Source organism: Gossypium hirsutum, chromosome D08, assembly GCF_007990345.1.
Source record: "Gossypium hirsutum isolate 1008001.06 chromosome D08, Gossypium_hirsutum_v2.1, whole genome shotgun sequence".
Taxonomy (NCBI): domain Eukaryota; kingdom Viridiplantae; phylum Streptophyta; class Magnoliopsida; order Malvales; family Malvaceae; genus Gossypium; species Gossypium hirsutum.
Genome location: NC_053444.1, coordinates 55219474 through 55241502, shown reverse-complemented (window position 1 = coordinate 55241502; position 22029 = coordinate 55219474). Strand labels below are relative to the sequence as shown.

Genomic DNA, 22029 nt, shown 5'->3' with positions numbered 1-22029 from the left:
GCAGTGGGGCAGACTGAAGATGCCAAACCTTATCTCCCTGAAGTTGCAGTGGAGCAGGTTAAAGCCGATAATCCTATCTCCCTAAAGTTGTAATGGAGTAGACTGCAGCAATAGTTCCTATACCTCTAAAGATGCAGTAGGAGGAAATGAGGCTATTTGAAGAAGAATAGTTCAAAGGTCCAGCACAACCGGGTAAAATTGGGAATTTTTAAAGTCGTTGCTCCGCTCCCGTTTCACGACAACGAGCAAAGAGGGGCAGCTGTAATACCCAATTTGTACCCGGCCCGTACCAAATAAACAAATAAATACAAACAGTCCATAGTATCCGATTACAAACGGGCCATAAGGCCCAAACCAAAACAAAGCGGTGGCCCAAATTACAATGGCCCAAAACAGATAAAAAACCCTAGGGTTTCTAAGCTTCAGCCGCCGCAACTCCAATCTTCCACGCAGGCCGAATCTCTACCCCGATCTTCATCTTCACACAGAAGGAAATAAGAATCAAAGATTACAGATCAAGAAGATATGGAATAGGATTAGTTTCTTTATTTTTTGTTATTATCGGCTATTAAAATGCCATCGAACACTGTAATAAGGATCCGGGAGAAATCAATAAGAGAAGTAGCAAATATTTTTCACAGCAAACACAAAAAACACTATCAGAGGATTAATCAGGAAGTACAAAGGTTGATACTTTTATTTTCGTTTTTTATGTTATTTTTTTACTTAATGCAATAAAACAGAATAAAGGGTAAGAGACTTATCTTTGCCTGCTTCTGAAACTCCGTTAGGGCGGTCGAGGTTCGTCTCCGAGGATAGACGATCGGAAACCCAAGGGTTTCTTAGGCTTTTGAGGTCTTTTTGTTGATACTTTGACGGATTTGGACCCAGATTTGGACTTAGAGGAGTCTAAAGAACCCAGTAGGGTATTTTCTCCTTTTTGGCCACCGCGGACGGTGGTGCCGGTGTCGGGGATCGGCGGCCAGCCCGGTGGCTGATGACTGGTCGATGATCGGGCCCTGGCCGGACTAATTGAAAAAGGAGAGAGTTTTTGTGGTTTTTTTTAAAAGGAGAATGAAAAATGAATTATTTTTGTAACTTTTTGGCTTAAATAGCCTAGTGAAACGACGCCGTTTCACTCGGCCTCCCTAGGCACCAAAACGGCATCGTTTTGGGGAGGCTGACCCGACTTTGACTCGACCCGGCCTATGATCCGCGTGTTTTTGAGCGGAGGGATAAATTGCACTTTTAGTCCCTCCGCCTTTTTTAATGTTTTATAATTAGGTTTTTCTATTTTTTAATTCGCCTTTTAATTTATTTTTAATTTCAATTTAGCCCTATTAAAACGACGCTGTTTTGGAGGAGAAGGGAAAATTTCCCTTCCAGCCCCTATATGTAATTCGCGTGTTCGATTTAGTCCTTTGGGCTTTAATTATTTACAGATTTCCCCAGATTTTTTTATTTGCAGTTCAATTTAGTCTTTTTTTTAATATTTATCTTAAGATTAATTAATTTTAATAGTTTTTTATATATTTTTCATAATTTTCATATGCAATTATTTTTTAAAATCTATATACATATATATTTTTGTACATATTTATATATATATTGTCCAACTAATATTTTTCTCATATTTATATATATACACATATTTTATTTATTTTGATAATATAAATATTATATAAATATTTTATATGTAAATCATATGTATATTTTTTAAGCTTCATAATTTCAACGTGTATATTTTATACCTTCTATTCTTTATTTATTTTGGTCGTTTTCTTCATTTGCTATTTAATTGTGTTTAAATTTATTTATTTATTCATTTGGTATTTTGGCATGTCATGGATTATTGTTTTTTAGTTCCATTTATTTATTTGTTTATATTATTTCTATGCCATCGTTAAAATTATTATCATTGTATTTATTACTATTGTATTTGTTATCATGATATTTGCACATATAATATAACGTTACATCATCTTTTTCTCAAATTTAAAAATAGAAAATTTTCAAAATTAAGATAATGCTCGTATTTAAGATTTTCAAGGAAATTGAGCCCTAACGTATTGGGTTCCAATTTTCTTCGTTAAATCTAACTATCGATCATTTCTCTTTCATCAAAAAATAAGAACTCATTATTGGGAATTCAACACGTTGTGTCCTAACGTATTGGATGTGACGCATTGATTTCTCGAAATGAAGATTTGTTCTAAAAAATAATAAAGGAAATATTCCGAGTTTGGGATTTTGGAGGAATTGTGCCCTAACGTATTGGGCCGTGATTTCTTAAATCTTGAATAAATTGATATTATTTTAAATTTTTACTACACAAGTATTCTGGCCTAATTCATTTTTGAGGAAATTAGAATGTCGTGCCCTAACGCATTGGGTGTGGCATTTTCTTTCTCTGAAATGATAAGGGTCTTAATACGTAACGTTTAAGAGTTTTTGCTAAGGATTATATTTTTCAAATTTTTGACATTAAGACACTAATTAATTAACTAGGTACCAATTTTTGGGCATAATGAGGGTGCTAATCCTTCCTCATACGTAACCGACTCCCGGACCCGTTTTTCTAAAATTCGTAGACCAAAGTCATTTTTAGGTGACCCAATCACACCTTAATAAAAGATTGGTGGCGACTCCTAATTTTTCCAAATTTTCATCGACAACTAATTTGTTTTTTTTCCAAAAATGAAAATGGTTTCGACAGAAATTATGATTATCGTTATGTTATAAAAATCGAATTGTAAGTTCATATAGTGGAATTTAATAATTATTTTTTAGTAAATGAAAGAAATGGTGAATCATTTCATATGTTCGTATTTAAAGTTTGAATATTGTAAAAGTACGAAAAAGGAACTAATCAAATTGAGTAGAACGCAGGAATGAGTACTTTTGTTTAGTGATATGTGATGAATTGACGGAAAAGACCATGGTTTGACCATGGCAACATGTGAAAATGTGATTATGTGATTCCGTATAATACCATAGCTAGGCTATGGCATCGATGTGATGTGATATGTGATTTTCATGTAAGACCATATCTGGCATATGGTATCGGTGTGATATGTGTTTCCGTGTAAGACCATAGGTGGGTTATGGCTTCGGTGTGTGATATGTGACGATGTGCAAGACCATAGTTATACTATGGCAATGTGAAAATGAAGTACTGAATTCCGTAAGACGTTCTCTAATTTGACAAATTGTGGTAAGTGTTAAGCAAATTTTATGTGATAAAACATATTGAACAAAGAAATTGAGCTCAATTATGTGATCTCATCATTTAGAGATTGTGTTTGACAAGTTATGTTAATAAATTATGTGTATGTGAATTTAAGTGACAGAAATTAAACAGCTAGCGATAATGAGCTCATTTTCATGAATCTACCATTTGAAATTGTGATTGACAAAAAGAAATAGTGAATTGAATATGAAAATGTGAATAGAAATCATGAACTAAATGTTCATGAGATAAATAATGGCTCAATGTGATAATATATGATGTTATCTAATGAAACCCAAATTGAATTGTAGATGACTCAAATTATCCGAAAATGTTCTGTAATATCTGATAATGCCTCGAAACCCTATTTCGGTGATGGATACGGGTTAGGGGTGTTGCAACTAAAGTTGAGGCTAGAAAACGATGGGAAAAGTCTGATAAGATAACACATTGCTATATGCTAGTAAGCGTGACCAACACACTGTATAAGTAACTGGAGAGCTGTAAGACTGCTAAAGTGATTCTAGATAAGCTAGAAGACATGTTCAGAGGACAAGATGCCTTGGCTTGACAGTTTGCTATAACTAGCTTGATAAATGCCTAACAAAAACCTAATACTCCGATTAAAAACCATATGATCATTCTTATGGGCTAATTTGTGGAGTCTATGAATAATGAGGCCAATTTGGACTAGAACACCCAAATTGAGATGGTGTTGAAAAGCTTATCCAAAGATTTTATTGCCTTTCACGTTGCTTATAACCTTGTAAACAAGAACCCGATGTTTACACAACTTATGAAAGAACTACAGTCCTATGAGTTGATGTTGAATGATGGTCAGTCGGTCCAAAGAGCAGAAGCAAACATAATTGTCGCTTCTTCTTCAAAAGGGGAGGGAAAGCACACTAAGAAAGGTAAGACTAAGGTCTTTAGGTCACCACAAGTGGAAAGGAAGAGAATGATGAAGCTTAAAGACTTATCTAAGTCTAAATGTTTCTTTTGTAGTAAAAAGTGCACTTCAAAGTGAATTGTAAAAAGTGGAACGAATACATGGCTGCCAAAGGCAAAGGTATGAAACTTTTAACGATAAAAACTTGTTTAGTAGAGGATTCAATAGACCATTGGGTCATTGATTCGGGAGCCACTAATCATGTTTTTTTTCTCTACAAGGGTTTGAGGAGATGAGGGATCTTAGAGATAACAAATTATCTTTGCGGACCAGGAAAGGGAAAAATATCCAAATGAAGCAGTGGGACACATACATCTTTATTTCAGTTGCATGTATATATAAAGATGGCTTGATCGTGAATTTTAATAATGGAATTGCAATATTTAGAAATAAAAATATTATTTGTAATGGATGGATGTTAAATAATCTCTATTTTATCAAACACACTGTTTGAGACTGAAATATCAAATAAAAGACTTAAAACTTCTCACTTTAATGAGTCGTACCTTTGGCATTTGAGACATAGTCTTATTAATCGATAAAGAATCACTAGACTTATGAAATACAACATCTTAAGTTTGCTTAAAGAAGTTAATCTTTCACAATGTAAATCTTGCTTGGAAGATAAGATGACTAAGCGATCTTTTACTACAAAAGGAACGAGGGCCGAAAACCCGTTAGAAGTTGTGCACGTTGATATATGTGGCCTTATGAGTGTCAGTGTAAGAGGTGGTTATGAGTACTATGTAATCTTTATTGATGACTATTCCAATTATGTGTATGTATACCTAATGCATCACAAGAGTGAAACCTAATGCGGAAGTGGAGAAACAACTAGGTTTACACATAAAGACATTTCGGTCAGATCGAGGTGGGCAATATTTATCTAATGAGTTCTTAGGGTACCTCATAGGGGAATATTTATCTAATGAGGTGGGGAAGATGCGAGGAAGTTGGAATCACAAACAGAATAGTGCATGTTTGTAGGATACCTAAAGGGAAAAAATTGGGGTTTGTTTTAGAACCCGAAAGAGCAAACTATAGTCGTGTCAAATCATGCTACTTTTCTTGAAGAAAGCTACATGAATGACTTCAAACCTTGGAGTAAAGAGGTACTCGAGGAAATTTCAGAAATTATAAAAAAACCCTATAGAAACTATTCTAGAACCAAGTCCTAATAGTAGACTTGTAAATGATCAGCAACATAGGGTGCTTCGTCATAGTGGGAGGGTCTCTCGTAGGTTTGAGTTCTTCAAATTTGGTGGAAATGTTTTTAACACTGAGTTTTCTGAATAGGAAGATGATGACGTATTTACATATGACGAAGCGATGTAGAATGTTGATTCCAAGCTATAGGAAATAACTATGAAAACTGAGATGGACTCTATGTATTCCAACTTCGTGTGAGAACTTGTAGACTTACCGAAAGGGATAAAACCCATAGGGTGTAACTAGAGAAAAGAAATGCGGATGAAAAAGTGAAAACTTATAAAGCCAGACTTATAACACCCCTAACCCAAATCTGTCGTCGGAACAGGGTCACGGAGCATTACCAGAGTTTACAAATTAAATACAGTCATTTCTTAAATTTTCAAATTTTTTTCTTAGAAGTAGGGGACACATGCCCGTGTCTCTGCCCGTGTGAATGGAAATAGGCCATTATTAAACAAAATACCCTTACATGCCACTATATCCAAAATCCAATCATTCGAACATATCGATATAACCAATGGATAGTCTGATATATCTCCGACAAGCTTCCAACCCAATCGAGCTTCTGATAATTTTTAGGGTAAATAAAAAAACAAATACGTAAGCAATGAATGCTTAGTAAGCTCGTGTAGTCTTTAATCATACTAGTTCATTTAAAATATAAAATCTATACATATCAAGGATAACCCAATATTGATATCACAATACTCATGAAACTATATTCATCAACTCACAAGGTGATTACTTCCACAATATCACTTAAATATATTATCCCAACCTTAGTAGGATTTTAAATAACCCTAATACTTCATAATTTCTTTTTTCAAATACAATATAATCAATAAACACACTTCTTTCAGATCGATATAAATAATAATCTATAAATCTTTCAATTCAAACACATAAGTCTCTTACCATTTCTTACTGAATTGAAGAACAACTTACAGATATGAAGACATCATTCTTTTTGTGCCATAGTCCAACTATGGTCTTACACATACATTGCCATGGCCCTACCATGATCTTACATTTGTAGTGCCATAACCCAGTTATGGTCTTATCCGGCAATTCATCCTTTGCCACAGAACGATTGTACTCAATCCTGCGTTCAATCTAAACTGAGTATTAAATTCGATAATATATTTCCAATAACTATTCAATTTTTCTTTTACTAGTTAATATCATATACTATCACATTGAGCCATTATTTATCTCATGAATATTTAGTTCATGTTTTCATTTCACATTTTCATATTGAATTAACGTTTTCAAATTATATTCCACAATCACGTTTCTTTTAATAGCTCAACTCATTTCGTTCGTTTTAAATTTTCATTTAATTACCCCTATTAACATACTCGGGCTTTGGCGGATACGTGGATTCCAACCAAACACACCAGTACGGCACATTGTGCCTAAACGGTACATAGTACCTGATCAGTAATCAGTAACGGTAGCAGTAACAGTAAAAGTATTCAACACATAAAGTGTCGAATCGATAACAATAACAGTAACAGTATTCGACACACAAAGTGCGGAATCAGTAACAGTAACGGTAACAATATTCAACACACAAAGTGCCAAATCAGTAATAATAATGGTAACAGTATTCGACACACAAAGTGTCGAATCGATAACAGTAATATTCGACACACAAAGTGCTGAATCGGTAACAGTAACGGCAATATTCGACACATAAAGTGCCAAATCGGTAACAGTAACAGTAGTCGGCACATAAGAGCCTAATCAGTAAATCGACAAAAACCCCATACCTTTTCAATCTTATGACATGCCAACTATATCCGACTCAACCCGACTATTTAATAGGGTTTTCGAATCACATTTCAATTCAATCGTGATACTTACCTCATTTCTCTTATCATGTATATTAATTTAAATTTTAACAAGTAATAATTAACTTCGAATTATAGTAATACTAACACATATTTCTTATTCAATTCAATTTTCTAAATTCATTTCAATACTAACACATATACATATATATTATTCATCACCAAATAACATTTACTTAATCAAAATTGTACAGAATATAGTTCATACGAACTTACCAGGCTAATTTGTAGAAATAACAAGATATAGGGGCATTTTGGTAATTTTCCATTTCCTTCGATTTTCTACCCGATCTTGATCTAAATTAATAATTCATTCAATTTATTAACTTAAATAATAAAACAATTCATTTCATGCAATTTGATCTTTTTGAAATTTTTACAAAATTACCCTAAAATTTTATTTTTATTCAATTTAGTCCCTAAACCTATAACATGTAAATTGCTATATTAAAATAAACTCATATTATCTGAGTATTCACATATATTTTTCCTCCTCGTCCACTCCATTCCACATCCTTGATATATACATAATACCACTATTTACTTGTTTACTCATAACAAGTTGTTCACTTGAGTCATAGTCACTAAATTAATTATATCTTAAGTTAAAAAAAATCCAAATTGAAATCTGCAAATTTTATCTAAAACTAGACTCACATATCTCCTTACCATAAATTTTTTTAGAATTTTTCCTTTAGCCAATAAGTATAGTTTATTCTTTAAACTCATCCCTGTTCTGCTGTCTAATAATTCAAACCCTACTTCACTAAAAATTAATTATCTCATCGTATAGGATTCGGATGATGTTATCATTTTCTTCTCTTGAAAATAGACTCATCCAGGATTTTAAACATATAAATTTAAGCCCTAATTATTTTTATTCAATTTTTTATGATTTTCCAAATTCAGAACAAGGGAACCCAAATTCATTCTGACCTTGTCTCACAAAATTTATTATATCTCATGATTTATAAATCCATTACTTACACCTTTTCTTCTATAAGAAGCTAGACTCAATAAGATTTAATTCCATATTTTTTAATTCTCTAATTCAGCTTCTACAATTTTTGGTGAATTTTCAAAGTCACACAATTGTTGTTGTCTAAACTGTTTTGTTGTTGAACGTACTCTTTCCTAATTTTTCACTTTTTCTCACTTTTCTTTTTATCGATCAATGTCACTTTCTCATCTTTCTTTATTTATAACAACACATTTAACTTATTTAACACTCACATTATTCAATTTAGTTCAAAAATCACTCTTTGGAAAAATTACATTTTTGCCCCTAAACTTTTCATTAATTCCTATTTCGTCCCTAGGCTCGAAAAAAATGAAATCCATGCAATTCAATCCCCTTTTCAATCCTAAACGAAATTCATATCTATCTATAAAAGTCCATAGATTTCATAAAAATCATAATTTTCCTTTAAATTTCACAAGTTTACCATTTAGTCCCTAAATCTCAATTTCACCCAAAATCACTTTTAAAAGTTGTTTATTTACTAACAACCTTTCATTTTCTACCATAAATTTTCAATTTTCAGCATGTTCATCCATGGCACAATTTTCATACACTGATAACTTTTCAAATAAATCCTCAAAATAGAGAGAACATGTTATCTCGATCTCAAAAATATAAAAATTATTAAAAACAGGACATGATTACTTACCAATTTATGCCAAGAAAGTCTCTTTTCTCTCTCCTAGGGTTTCCATGTAAATTTTGGGGAAGAAGATGATAGAAAAAGATGATATGTTCATGTAATTAATTATCATGTTTTAATTTCCCCAAATTCCAATTTAGTCCTTTTCTTTTTCCTAAATTCCATGGATGATTCATCCATAAAAATCTACCATCTTTTGATTGATAGTCTATTTACCAGATAAGGACCTCTAGTTTTGAATTTCATAGCTATTTAACCCTTCTAGCTTCTAGAATTCAATTTCTACATTTTATACAAATAGGTCATTTCCTTAATTAATCACTAAATCGATAAAATTTTCATATCAGTATTTTCATGCAACCTTCCTATCATAATGCAACCCATGTCAAAATTCTAAAATAATTTTTTTCCCTCGTCGAATTTGTGGTCCTGAAACCACTATTCCGACTAGACGCAAAATTGGGTTGTTACAAGACTTGTAGCAAAAATGTTATTCTCAAAACGAAGGCATCGATTACGAAGAAACCTTCTCTCTGGTTGCCATACTCAAGTCAATCCGCATATTACTATCCATTGCAGCGACTCTCTGTTACAAGATCTGACAAATAAATGTTAAGACAACATTTTTGAATGACTATCTTGAAGAAAACATATACATGATGCAACCCATTGGATATATAACTAAAGGAAATAAGCATAATAATTGCAAACTTCTTAAATCCATAAATGGACTTAAACAAGTACGCCCCTCATGGAATCAAAGATTTGATCAAGCAATTAAGACTTTTGGAGTAAAACATTAATGAACCTTGCATTTATAAGTGTTTAGGGGATGGAAATGTGGTTTTTCTTATTCTATACGTCGACGACATTTTACTTATTGGGAATGATGTAAGGACATTGTCATTGGTTAAATTGTGATTAACCTAAAAGTTTAGCATGAAGGACTTGGAAGAAATTGATTTTTTATAGGAATTTGAATCCTAAAGGTCAAAAGAATAAAGTGATAGCATTATCTCAGGCTTTATACATAGACAAGATATTGAAACGTTATTCAATAACCGATTTGAAGAAGGAAAATCAACCTTTCATTTCAGGATTTCATCTCTAATTGGAAAACTATCTTAAAACAGCGGAAGAAAGAGAGAACATGAGAAATGTTCCTTATGCTTCGGTAGTAGGAAGTCTCATGTATACTATGTTATGCACACGCTTAGATATTTGTTTTGCAGTGGGGTTGGTGAGTCAATATCAGACAAATCCAAGACCAAGAAACTGACAAGAAGTTAAGCACATACTCAAGTATTTACGGAGAACGAGGGATTATATGCTTTTGTATTCTGGAGGAGATCTTACTCCTATCGAATATACTGATTCTAACTTCCAAACATGTCAAGATTCGAGAAAATCGACATTAGGCTGTGTTTTTGTCCTAAACAGCGGGTCTATAGTGTGAATAATTGTGAAACAAGGTTGCATTACTAACTTCACTATGGAGGGTTGAATATGATGTATGGAAAAGCTATAGCATTGTAATAGTGCAAGTATAGCTAAAACTCAAAGAAATCACATAAAGACAAAACACATTGATACAACAATGGAATTAATAGCCCAAAACTTGAGTAAATGATATCTTTTCATTGAAATTAAATGGTTGATGAAAAGTAAATGTGGCCTGGGTCATCCCTCTTTGTGATGGATGACTTGATCACAATATGATAGTGATTAACTTTTCATGAAAGAAGATGTAATAGTTACCATGAGATAAAATAGGATCATATTGGGAGAATGAATATTATCCCAAAGGGACCAATGATATCTTATGAGGGCAACACACTTATGACAAGGTCATTGGACGAGCATAAAGTAGTTGCTTTTGTAATGATATGTTATTTGGGAAAGCTCAGCAATGATACTATAGTGGAATGACTTCGTCACTAAATGAGTTTATAATTAATGGCGAAAAGCCAAAACTTAATTTTAAATCATTTAAGCCCTAATTACATATGTCCAATCAGTCTCTCCACTAGCTCGTTGAAACCATAAATGAATTACGTATTTGAATCAAAATGAACAGAAGGAATAGAAATAGAGAAATAGAAAATACTAAGAAATGATTATGGTTTTATTTGAAATGGATAAATGTAATAATTTGGAAATGAATGTTGTTTTCTCAAAATGGAAATGGAAATGGAAATAAAAATGAGAAATAATTCATTTGCAAATGTAGATGAATTAGTTAAAAATGATCAGGATAATTAGTTTAGGTTTTTGAGCTATTTTAAAACCTAAAAATGAAAATAAATCATTTGATTATAATGAACATGTTGAGTGGTGAAATATTCGATCATACTAAATGGTTTTGTTTAATTATCTTCATTTTAAATAATTATCTTCATTTAAAAAATAAAATAAAATAAATTCAAAAAATGTCATTAAATTAAAATAATTATTAGAAAAATAATTATCTATTTTTTAATTTTATTTCTTATTTTCTAAAAAAATTAAATAAAAAACGAGAGAACTTCACTTGTGGCATATATAACCTATCTACATTGTTATATTATATATATGATAGATTAATTTATAGCTAAAAAACAAATTAATTTATTTATTTTAGTTATATAAACCTTTTAATCCTATTTAACAATTTATGCAACAATAATTAAGTTTGAATCAAAATTCTATGCTGATCAAATTTGGGAGAAAATAGGTTGTGAAAGGAGAGCTGTGATTGTCATTTGTCATGTGTTGGGGGGTTCACCCGATTTTAACTTTGACAAGTATATTTGAACTTCAACAGATTAAAGTCATGGAAGCTTCTATTCAATTTTTGTCTATGATTTGTTTTAACCTTCTTTTCTATTCTATTCTTTGATTGCAACTTATGGTTGAATCTTCAAAGGTTAGTACGACAACTCAATTTCCAAAAATTTCAACTTACAATACAAACACTAAACACTTTTTATTTACTCATTCTTTTAATGGGATTGTTTGATATTAATAATTATAATAGACCTCAATTAAATTAGGGGTCAAGTCAGTATTCAATAATTACGACGGTTGGTTGACTTTTTTAAGAAAAGTATTTGAATTGTTATCTACTGAGCAGTTAAGTGAACTCCTAACAATCGAAAGTATTGTTCTTGGGAAGAGTTTTAATTTTTGTGCTTTATCAAGAGCCAAAATACCGTGAATGTCTGTCTTGAAGGTCTAATTCATAAGGTCGAGAGCGTCTCGACCATATATGGACGTACGACCACCCATTAAGAAATAATGTGGTTGAGGCATTTAAGGCTCTGTAAATTAAACCCTCAATATATAGCTCTCAATAGAAAATGAAAAATAAAATCTTCTTCCGAAAGATAATACATTTAGTTATTGAGGGAATGAGTGAATCGCTCATGAAAAACATTTCGAATCTTTTTTTTTCCAAAAAGACGATCCATCAAAAATAACAAAATTTTATATATAAAAAATCAGTTGAGATCAAACAACAAAACCGAATAAGTTGTTATCTAAACAACCATTCATATCAATTTCCCTTTTGAACGGCTTTTTTATCTGCAGCCTGAACTCATAGTCCATCTTAGAGATGTCCATGGACCGGACGGCCCGGCCTGACCCGACGGCCCGCCCGAAATATAGGAGGGTTTGGGTAAAAATATAGGCCCGAAATATGGGCTTGGGCAAAAAACGAGGCCAATTTTCTCAGGCAAAATTTTTTTGGCCCGGGCCCGGCCCGAAAATATATTAAATATATATTTTTTATTTTTTAAATATAATAGTTAATTTTAGTTTTCACTTTAAGTTTTTAGTTTTATTTTTCACTTTCCCACGCCGACAGTCTATCTTCCAAATTCCAAAATCCCTAACCCTGTGCCTTCTAAAATCCCTAACCCTGTCTGTCTCCACCGATTTCGAGTCATCGATCCACCTCCACCGTCAAGACCTCCATCGATCCACCTCTGGTTCTCCAACAGAATCATATTTAAGGTAACTCGAAAGTGTTTGTTTATTCTTTAAATGATACCTGATGAAAGTAGTGTAGGATCTTATGATAATATCAAAGAACTGATCGAGTGTATAGATTCTGTTAATCGTAGTAGTTCTGAATATAATCACTGCTTCCTGCACTCAAAAGATGTTTTTCTCATTTTCTTCCTGCTTTCTGCTTCCTAAAATTATATATAATCACTGTTTCAACTGGATTCTTCTTATTTTCTTCAATGGAATCCAAACCCAAATCTTCATTTCTATTTGAATATGTTTTTGCAGTCTTTTTATGAACTTGAGATCTTTGCTTCCTCATAAGAATTGGGTTTCTCTCATTTACATCAGATCTTCCTTTCTTGACCTGAATCGGACTCTTCTTCTTAATCCCATTATCAATTAAATTGCATGCCATGTTAATTGAGAAAGAAGAAGGAAACGAGGCAAGAAACAAAGAAATTTTAGATGAGCGCTATGATCAATCTGCATGTGCAAGTAATATTAGATGAGCATGAGCCATCATTATATATCATTATGTACCGTCCCCATCATTATATATTATTATATATCATTATATATAATTTTAGGCAAATAAAATAGCAATTTCTGTACAACAAAAGAGATGCGTCAGCGACATCTTTTTTGTTTAATTGTCTGTTGTGTAGACCCTTTTGAGGGCTTTAGCTTGACAAAATCATTGCTCAACATATATAAATGTTTGATGCATGCTTAAAGGCCTTTTCCACTCTTTCTAGTATTTAAAAAGTATAAGCTACGCGTAATTAAGAGGAGAGAAATCAAATGAGTCGTATCTTAAAGAGTAAAATTGAAGAATCCAATATCGTATAATCCTTTTTATATGAAGATTTTCTTATATAGTAGAAGTTTGTCTATGTGTTCTTAGCAGATTTTAATTTACTATATTTTCGTTTAATCTCATCTTTTTTGTTTACTGAGATCACAAGCTTAGTTTCTTCATTTAATCTCATCTTTTTTGTTTTGCTTTGTTTTATTGCAGAAACAATCGACATTGAAATCGACTTGGCTTACCTTAGCTTCCTTTCCCGTAAGCTTTCATTTACATTTTCTTTTTACAATTTAATTTAATTTAATTTGATTTTCCTTTATTTTACTTTGTACAACATTTTGCAGATTAGCAGATTTTCCCGTAAGCTAAAATTGCTTGTCTACTAGTAGGAAAATAATGGGATTGAGAAATAGAGATGTAGTTTGAATTTCATTAATTTCTTTTTTGGTACAAATGTAATTTATTTTATAGAATAAGTATGACTATCTCAATTGTTTAAACGCAAAGTATGTTTTCTAGTTTAGGTTTATGTTATATATACAATAATATGCTTTCTACGTTTATATATAAATTTGAAATCTAATAAATGTTTTTGTTCCATTCAATTCTTATTCCTTTTTTGTTTGCGTTTTCCTCTACATAACGGTAACGGACTTTCAAAGTTAAACTATTTTATCTAGTTTTCATTTGTAGACCATGATATCTTTTTAAAATTATTTCAATTTTTTTATACAAGATAATTTTAAAGATAACTTATTATAGCTTAAAATTATTTCAAAAGTTAGTATGAATTTTATTAAAAAATATTTAATAACAAATTATATATTTATAAATTTTAAAAGATTAAATTAATTTTATATTATTTTAAATAGTTCAAACTTCAAAGTACAATTTTACTATTATTAATTTAAAATTCTATATATTATAAAAGTATGCATCTAAGTGGATGAGTAGTGTTTTTTTTGTTAATATAGCAGCAAGTTAATTAGTAGTTTAAAGAGTTATTAATTTAAAATTCTATATATTACAAAAGTATGCATTTAAAGAGTTCAAAATATGCATCTAAGCTTCTGTTGGTGACTTCCTATAAAGCAAGCAAATAAAATATTATGGTCAACCTTTTAAAATTATAAATGGAACATTAGCCTATTGTTTATATAATGGTAATAATGATTCTTAATATGAAGTAGATGAAAGAAAAATCATTGCCCTAAATAAAATGAAGGTACATTAATTAGAGTCACTGCATCATCCTATTTGTTTTAACCTATTTGTTTGGCATAATGACACTGTTGTGCTTGAAATTTCACATTATTGCCTTGCTCTCCTTTATGCTTGGCTGCTTAATCGTGACTGTTATACAATATTTATGTTCAGTTATTTAATAAAATATTTGTATATATATATATATTCAATAACCGAGTTATAAATAAGATTATTTTTGGATTTCAGGACTTGAATTTTTATGACTATGGCTAGTTCGAACACTCCTATACCTGTGGACGATGGGTTTAATGAGTATGAAAGTGTTGCCAAACGTCAAAAGTCTACCACTTCAAAGGTGGGGGATGAAATGACAAAGCTTGAATGCGAGAACAAAAATGAATTGAAGGCACAATGTAATCACTGTAAGACTATTTTCTCTGCTAAGTCTTCTAGTGGAACCTCTAATTTAAGATGTCATCTAAATAGCTGTTTGAAAAAAAGTTAATAATGACATCACTCAATACACCATAGTCACTCAACCATCACTAGAAGGTGTTCCATCTATAAAAAACTACAAGTTTGATGTTGATGAGTGTCGTCAAGCTATTTCTACTTTTCTTGTGTGTGGCAAGCATTCATTTAGGACAGTTGAAGAACCGGGATTTAGATACATGATGAGAATTGCTAGTCCTAATTTTAAGAATATAAGTAGACAAACAGCTACTAGGGATGTCCTAAAGTATTATGCAAAAGAGAGAGATGGTGTTAAAGAAGAGTTGGCTAAAGCACTTAGTTTAATTTGTCTAACTTCTGATAATTGGAATTCGAAGCATACAAATGATGAATATATCTGCATTACTGCTCATTGGGTTGACAAAGATTAGAAGCTACAAAAGAGAATCATAAGATTTAGAGCTTTATTTCCTCCGTATGATGGTTTGAACATAGCGGATGAACTTGTTTTATGTTTATCTCAATGGGGTATAGATAAGAAAATTTTTAGCATCACTTTGGATAATTCTTCTTATAATGATGTTATGGTTTCTTGTCTTAAAAATCGTTTTCGTGCAAACCGAGCTATTTTGTGTGATGGTGCTTTTTTTCAAGTTAGATGTTGTGCACATATATTGAATCTTATAGTTAAAGCTGGTTTGGAACTTGCCGATGATGTTTTTTTGTAAGATTCGAAATGGGATTAGGTACATAAAAAAGTCAGGAATTCGTAGGAAAAGATTTTATGATGTGGCCGACAAAAGTTTTCATTTGAATGTGACCAAAAAGTTGCATCAAGATGTGTGTGTGTGATGGAATTCTACTTATTTGATGCTTGAATCTTTTCTTTACTATAAAGATGTGCTAGATTATTGGGGCCAACGAGATAAAGATTATCAAATGTTTGCACTTTCTAACGAGGAGTGGAGAAATGTTGTTATTCTTTGCAAATTTTTGAAAGTATTTTATGATGTGACTTGTGTTTTTTCTAGTTCTAATTATCCAACGGCTAATCTTTATTTTAGAGGGGTTTGGAAGGTTCACAAGCTCTTGATTGATATAGTTAAAGGCCCTTGTTCGTTTTTAACTCCAATGGTTAAGCAAATGCAAGAGAAATTTAATAAGTACTGGGCTGAGTATTCGTTGATATTGTCATGTGCTGCAAGTTTAGATCCTCGTTACAAGTTGAATTATGTGCAGTATTGCTTTAATACAATCTATGGTATTCATGCTTCAGATTTTGTTGAGACCATTCTTAGCAATCTTAGACTCTTGTTTGATGAGTATGTTAAGAAATCCAAATCCACGTCTTCCTCTTTGGCTGGGAGTTCTAATGTTTCGAATAAAAATCCTGTTGATTCTGGTTTGGATGAACACAATGATAATAATGCTGATTTTGGGGGATATTTTGATGAGAGTGATGATTATAAACGGTATTTAAATGAATCTAGTACTAAGAGTGAAAAGTCACAGTTGGACATTTATTTGGAAGAACCGGAGCTTGAGTTGAATAGTCAAATAGATGTTTTAGATTATTGGAGCAAAAGTTCAGTTCGATACAATGAGCTTTCATTATTGGCTCATGATCTTTTGGCAATTCCAATATCGATTGTAGCTTCCGAATCGACTTTTAGCATGGGTAAGAAAGTTATCACACCTTTGAGGAGTTCACTTAAGCCAAAACGGTTCAAGCCATTGTTTTCTTGGATGATTGGATGCGAGCTAAGGGATTTTCAGCAGGTAATTATTATTCTCGTTTTATTGTTGTAATTTTATATTATTTTTTCATCAATTTGATTATCTAATTATTTATTCTTATTTCATGTTAGAAATTGGTTGCAAAAAGGACGATGAGGACGATGAGGACGGTGTTTCTTCAGTTTCTTTTTAAGATACATTCTTTCTAAATGTTTAAAATTTAATTTAGCTTACAATTTATATTTTGTTATAAAATTAAATATGTTGATGGATTAATGTATGAATATTATGGTTTGTTGTTTATTGCTATAAAATTATGTTTAAATATTTTGTTATAAAATTTAGGTGACAGGATAGAATTGGAAGTGATAAAATTGAACTTATAGCAATGAACTACCTATGGGAGATTTGAGAGTATTGTTACTGATATTACAAAGGTTTGTTCAAGACTCTCCTACCAAATTTTAATTTCTATATTTCTTTATTTGTCCAACTAATTTATGTATAAATAAGAAATAGAACAAATTTGCTCATTGGCCAAGAAATATCAAAATAGAAATAGAAATGGAATAAATAAATCCATGTATTGTATGGCTTTAATAATGCACATAAATAATACATAACTCCTTTTAATTGTTTAATAGAAAGAGACCCAAGTGATTCAATGAATAGGATGGTGCAAACATGCAATGAATTTCAGCCGAATAATAGAAATGAAAGCAGTATTTGATAAAATGATTTGATATGATTTGATAATTTTAGTAGCAATTAATACAATTAACAATTAATAATTTTATTAACAAAATATTAGATTTTACAAAATGTTGACAAAAAATATAATTTGATACAATTTTAATAACAATTTATTTTGATAACAATTAATTTTAATTTTATTAAAAATATAATTTTAATTTTAATTAAAAAATGGGCTAGGTCGGGTAAAGATCAGATTTCATATTTTTTCTCGGGCCGGACCTGAACAAAATCTCAGCCTCATATTTTGGGCCAGACCCGACCTAAGAAGCGAGCTAAAATTTTTTATCCCGGCCCGGCCATGGACACTTCTTGTCCATCCCCATAATTAGCCAGCTTTTCCACAATTTGGAACGCCCATGATTGGAAACTAACAGAGACCGGCGCCGCCGGCAGTAGGCGGGCCAATTAAGGGAACCGTATCACCCTAGACAAGATTTAGTTCCATCAAAAGGCCCACACGTGTTACGTCCCATGATCCAACGGATATCAACATCTAAAACTGTAGCGGTAGCCCTGCCAGTGCCAGACTACAGATGCTATGCCACTTCATTCTTTAATCCCAACACCACCATGGTTTTGGTTCCATGCAATGAGACTCATGGAAAAAAACACACACAGTCACATGATAACTGCTATGATTGAGTCCTTTTCTTATGATTGAGCTCCATTACCCTTTTTTTCTTTTTGCCTCTTTCTATCTCAGATCGCCACTCTCTATCTTCCTTTGTGTTTTTTTTTTGGCTTTCTTAATTTCAGTGAATGATTATTTTGTTGACTTTCTCTTTTGAAGAAGATTAGGAGAACTCAATCATCTCTTGTAAGCCGTAAGTAACTTCTTTTTATTATTATTACTTCTTGTATCTTTCTTTTCCTTTTAATCAAAATTACCCATGAAGAAAAATTTACTTTTTCTCTCTTTTTTCTAATTATTTTTCCTTCTGTAATGATTTCTATTCTGACTTTTCAAGTGGGAAACTTTTTCCTTTCAATCTAATCCTAATTACCTAAAAAGGTGGAAAATTTTCTTTCGACCTTTTCCTTTTGATGCAGCACTAATTTTTCAGATTTTTTTTATTCTGCTTGTTCCTTGTAAAGTTGACCGAACTTTCTTTTCTGTCAGAAAGTCTGTTCAATCAACTTGTTCAAAGATTTACTACTCTTCTCTTTTAAGTTAATCATATTCAATGTATGAACAACAAAACTGTTTACCCTTTGAAGCAGAGAAGAATATATCTTGATATAATAACAAGAAGAAGGGGAGGAAGAGATTGTGCACTTGCCGGCTGATTGTTTGTGAACTGGGAAGTTAAAGATAAAGAGACTGATAGATATATCAACAAAGAGATGGGATCTTTCAAGGGTCATGCTTTGCCAGGGACACTGTTTCTGATGGTGGGTGTATGGCACATATGGAGTTCCGTGGTTCGGTTTGTGTCAAACCCCAAGTCTTTTGAGGTCAGAGTATGGAACCCAGTTCCTGGTTTTAATGGGAAGTTGAAGCACTTGGAGCTATATGTTGTAGCCTTTGGTGCTTTCATTGACCTGTGTATCGAGCTTTTGTATTCAACCCACCTCAAGTTTTTTGTGGATGGAGTCTTGAATCCATCACACTTGAACGATTTTGAGCATTCAGGGATGCTTCTCATGTTTTTCCTCTTAGGCGCTATCGCTTTGCTTTCAGAGAAAACGAGGTTAGTCATGGTCTTTTTCTTTTTTAATTTGGCCATGGACTTTCATTGTCATGTGATACTGGTTTATGTTTTGTTATGCAAAAAATCTAAATGAAAGGGGAAGAAGAAGAAGTGGGGAGGTGGATCAAAGGGACTTTCTTTTTTGCCTTTATTTTTTGTTTGCTATGGAAAAATCGACACAATCAAAGATTCCTTTTTGTTCAACATCATGTGAAAATCATAGAGAACCTCCTTTTAGAGAATCAAATATGAACTGTGGACACTAATCAAGACAGCAAGAAAAGAAATTGCTTTTAGGGACAAATCTTTCTCTCGATCTCTCTTTTTTGAATAGTTTAACAATGCCTGTAATCATTAAAGTTGCTCCCAGTTGGTTCTTTTTATCTTTTATTTGCCTGCACTTTACAGTTTTGCCTCTTATTTTATAGGTAAATTCAAGGAAACTAACATTACCCCCTTTTTATTACTTGATGCAAAAGATCCTAAACCTCCATTAAACTGAGCAAAGATGAACTTAAATAGCATGCTTTTGACAGAACAAGTTGTGTGAACTAGGCAATACCAGACTTTTTCATTGGAACAAAATGTTTCTGACAAGCTTTTTTTTATCAAGTTCTAATTGATTAGTTCTGGATAGGATTCTAGCCTATCAGGGGACTGCTGCTGTCCAACTGGGAAAGATGTAATGATGATGGTAATAATTTCATTAGATTACATGCATAGAACCATAAGGGATGGTAGGATGAGATTTATAAAAGGTTTTATAAGAAACAGACTTTGCATGGACTGCTTTGTCTTAATACCTTTTTTTGGGGGGGAATGATTGCATACCTAGTGCATTATTACGGAACAACAAAGTTCATCTCTAATTATAATTACTTTATAAGTGAAATATTAGTTGTTTTGAATACAGAATGTTCACTTTTATCTCATAAATTACATTTTCATCTCTTGTTGGTAGTTTTGTTACCTTACCACAAGGAGCCCTTTGTCTTATTGCGGCCGCAGCATTCACTGCAGAGTATCTGTTATTCTACTTTCACTCAACCACTCACAAGGGCCTTGAAGGATACTACCATCTTGTTCTTGTCCTTTTAATAGGACTCTGCATCTTGACCACGCTTGCTGGAGCTCTCTTCCCAAACAGCTTCCCGGTTGATTTGTGTAGTGGAATTGCTATAACTCTCCAAGGCCTCTGGTTCTACCAGACTGCTTTCACCCTCTATGGCCTCATGATGCCGGACGGTTGTCGACTCAAGGATAATGCAATACATTGCCTTCCGGATAATGAAGTTCGAGGCCAATTGATTGCCAACTTCCAGCTCTTTTCTCTGGTACTTGGTGTCCTCATCGCCGTTGTGGGATTATACAATTTCGCAGCTTCAAGATACGGGAATTCCGATCTTAGAAGCATGCAATCAGTTCAAAATTGATGAGGGTCTGCAATCTTTAACTTTGGGTGTAAATTTAATGCATTTTCAATTTAGCTGGTGCTTGGTTTTGAGTTGCCTATTATTTCACAGGCTGAAGCCGCATGAAGGACTTATGCTAAGGAGTTCACTGTTTTTTTTTTTGAGTTTTCATTGTTGGTGAAATAGAATTTAGGTGGTTACTGTATTATTAGTTCATCAAAATCAACAGCACAGGGAACACAAAAAAAATAATGGGTGATGTACAAACAACCACAGAAGAAAAAAAAAATTATTCCACAATTCCATTATTCATTATTGATTTGTTGACTATGGTTATTGTCTTGAACCACAAGCATTGTCATTTAGCCTACTGGATTCTCTTCCTTGGCGGAGGGGCAATGCTTATGCTTATTTTAGCCCTGCATGCATTGTTCATCGTTGGGGCAGTGCTTGTTTCGTGAGTTAATTTAACTTCAAAACCAGCTGTTGTGATGTCAAGTAACTCTTTGGTTTTAATTGTTTTACTCCCTGCCCACCTATGGTCCCTGACCCCTGGCCGCCTCACAGATGGATTTGTTTAAGAGATTGTTTACAGTAAAAAAACCTCCTTTGCCAAAATTTTGGATATTAAAAAGAGAAAAGATTACAGATTGTTGAATATTTATAATTGCATTTGAGATATTTATAATAATATTTGACGTTTAGATTATATTTAAAATTTTAAATTAAAAAATTGTAATATAATAATATTAATTAATGAAATTTAAATTGTATGTTTAATAAAATTTACACATGTAATTCTATTTGTTAAAGATTATTTTTTATTTAATAAAATGTTATTAATATATTTTTATATAAAATTTAAATATTTTATTGAACTAATATCGCAATTGGTAAGAACTAAAAGAATTATAGATTGAATAATAGAGAAGAATAAAAAAATGAAAGAATGATTTAACTTTCACTTGAATACAATAAGTTCGTGCATGCCCTTGATCTATAGGGCTTCATAAGTTACAAAGTATTAAAGACCAACATTAAGGTATCCTATAAATGATTTAGGCGT

The 22029-nt window shown here is 32.1% G+C and overlaps 2 protein-coding genes across 9 annotated transcripts; both read left to right on the top strand.

Annotated features, from left to right (window-relative positions):
- The first annotated feature begins 12710 nt into the window (after window positions 1–12710).
- On the top strand, window positions 12711–17431 carry LOC107900670 (zinc finger BED domain-containing protein DAYSLEEPER). Of its 5 annotated transcripts, none has more exons than XR_001685000.2 (5): window positions 12711–12903; window positions 13919–13966; window positions 15161–15336; window positions 17022–17146; window positions 17236–17431. XR_001685000.2 is itself a non-coding variant. In XM_016826337.2 (5 exons), the coding sequence occupies exons 3-5, from the start codon at window positions 15174–15176 to the stop codon at window positions 17311–17313; spliced, it is 744 nt and encodes a 247-aa protein (XP_016681826.2). In that variant the 5' UTR covers window positions 12716–12903; window positions 13919–13966; window positions 15161–15173; the 3' UTR covers window positions 17314–17431. The 5 variants fall into 5 exon arrangements, 3 of the variants coding, with proteins under 3 accessions (XP_016681826.2, XP_040954372.1, XP_016681827.2); XR_001685001.2 differs by having other exon boundaries at window positions 12716–12903; window positions 15161–15327; XM_016826337.2 differs by having other exon boundaries at window positions 12716–12903; window positions 16644–17146.
- A 740-nt stretch (window positions 17432–18171) lies between these two features.
- On the top strand, window positions 18172–21263 carry LOC107900672 (transmembrane protein 45B). Of its 4 annotated transcripts, XM_041098437.1 has the most exons (4): window positions 18218–18684; window positions 19082–19551; window positions 20513–20989; window positions 21075–21263. In XM_041098437.1, the coding sequence occupies exons 2-3, from the start codon at window positions 19205–19207 to the stop codon at window positions 20982–20984; spliced, it is 819 nt and encodes a 272-aa protein (XP_040954371.1). In that variant the 5' UTR covers window positions 18218–18684; window positions 19082–19204; the 3' UTR covers window positions 20985–20989; window positions 21075–21263. The 4 variants fall into 4 exon arrangements, with proteins under 4 accessions (XP_016681828.1, XP_016681831.1, XP_040954371.1 ...); XM_016826339.2 differs by having other exon boundaries at window positions 18172–18684; window positions 20513–21263; XM_016826342.2 differs by having other exon boundaries at window positions 18172–18684; window positions 19079–19551; window positions 20513–21263.
- Window positions 21264–22029: the final 766 nt, after the last annotated feature.

What these genes read in the sequence shown, in the direction of transcription:
- LOC107900672 (XM_016826339.2), top strand. Translation starts at nt 19,205, where the DNA reads ATGGGATCTTTCAAGGGTCATGCTTTGCCAGGGACACTGTTTCTGATG. An exon ending in TTGCTTTCAGAGAAAACGAG is followed by an intron (nt 19,552 to 20,512) that starts GTTAGTCATGGT and finishes TCTTGTTGGTAG; the next exon opens with TTTTGTTACCTTACCACAAG.
- LOC107900670 (XM_041098438.1), top strand. Translation starts at nt 16,238, where the DNA reads ATGCTTGAATCTTTTCTTTACTATAAAGATGTGCTAGATTATTGGGGC. An exon ending in AGCTAAGGGATTTTCAGCAG is followed by an intron (nt 17,147 to 17,235) that starts GTAATTATTATT and finishes ATTTCATGTTAG; the next exon opens with AAATTGGTTGCAAAAAGGAC.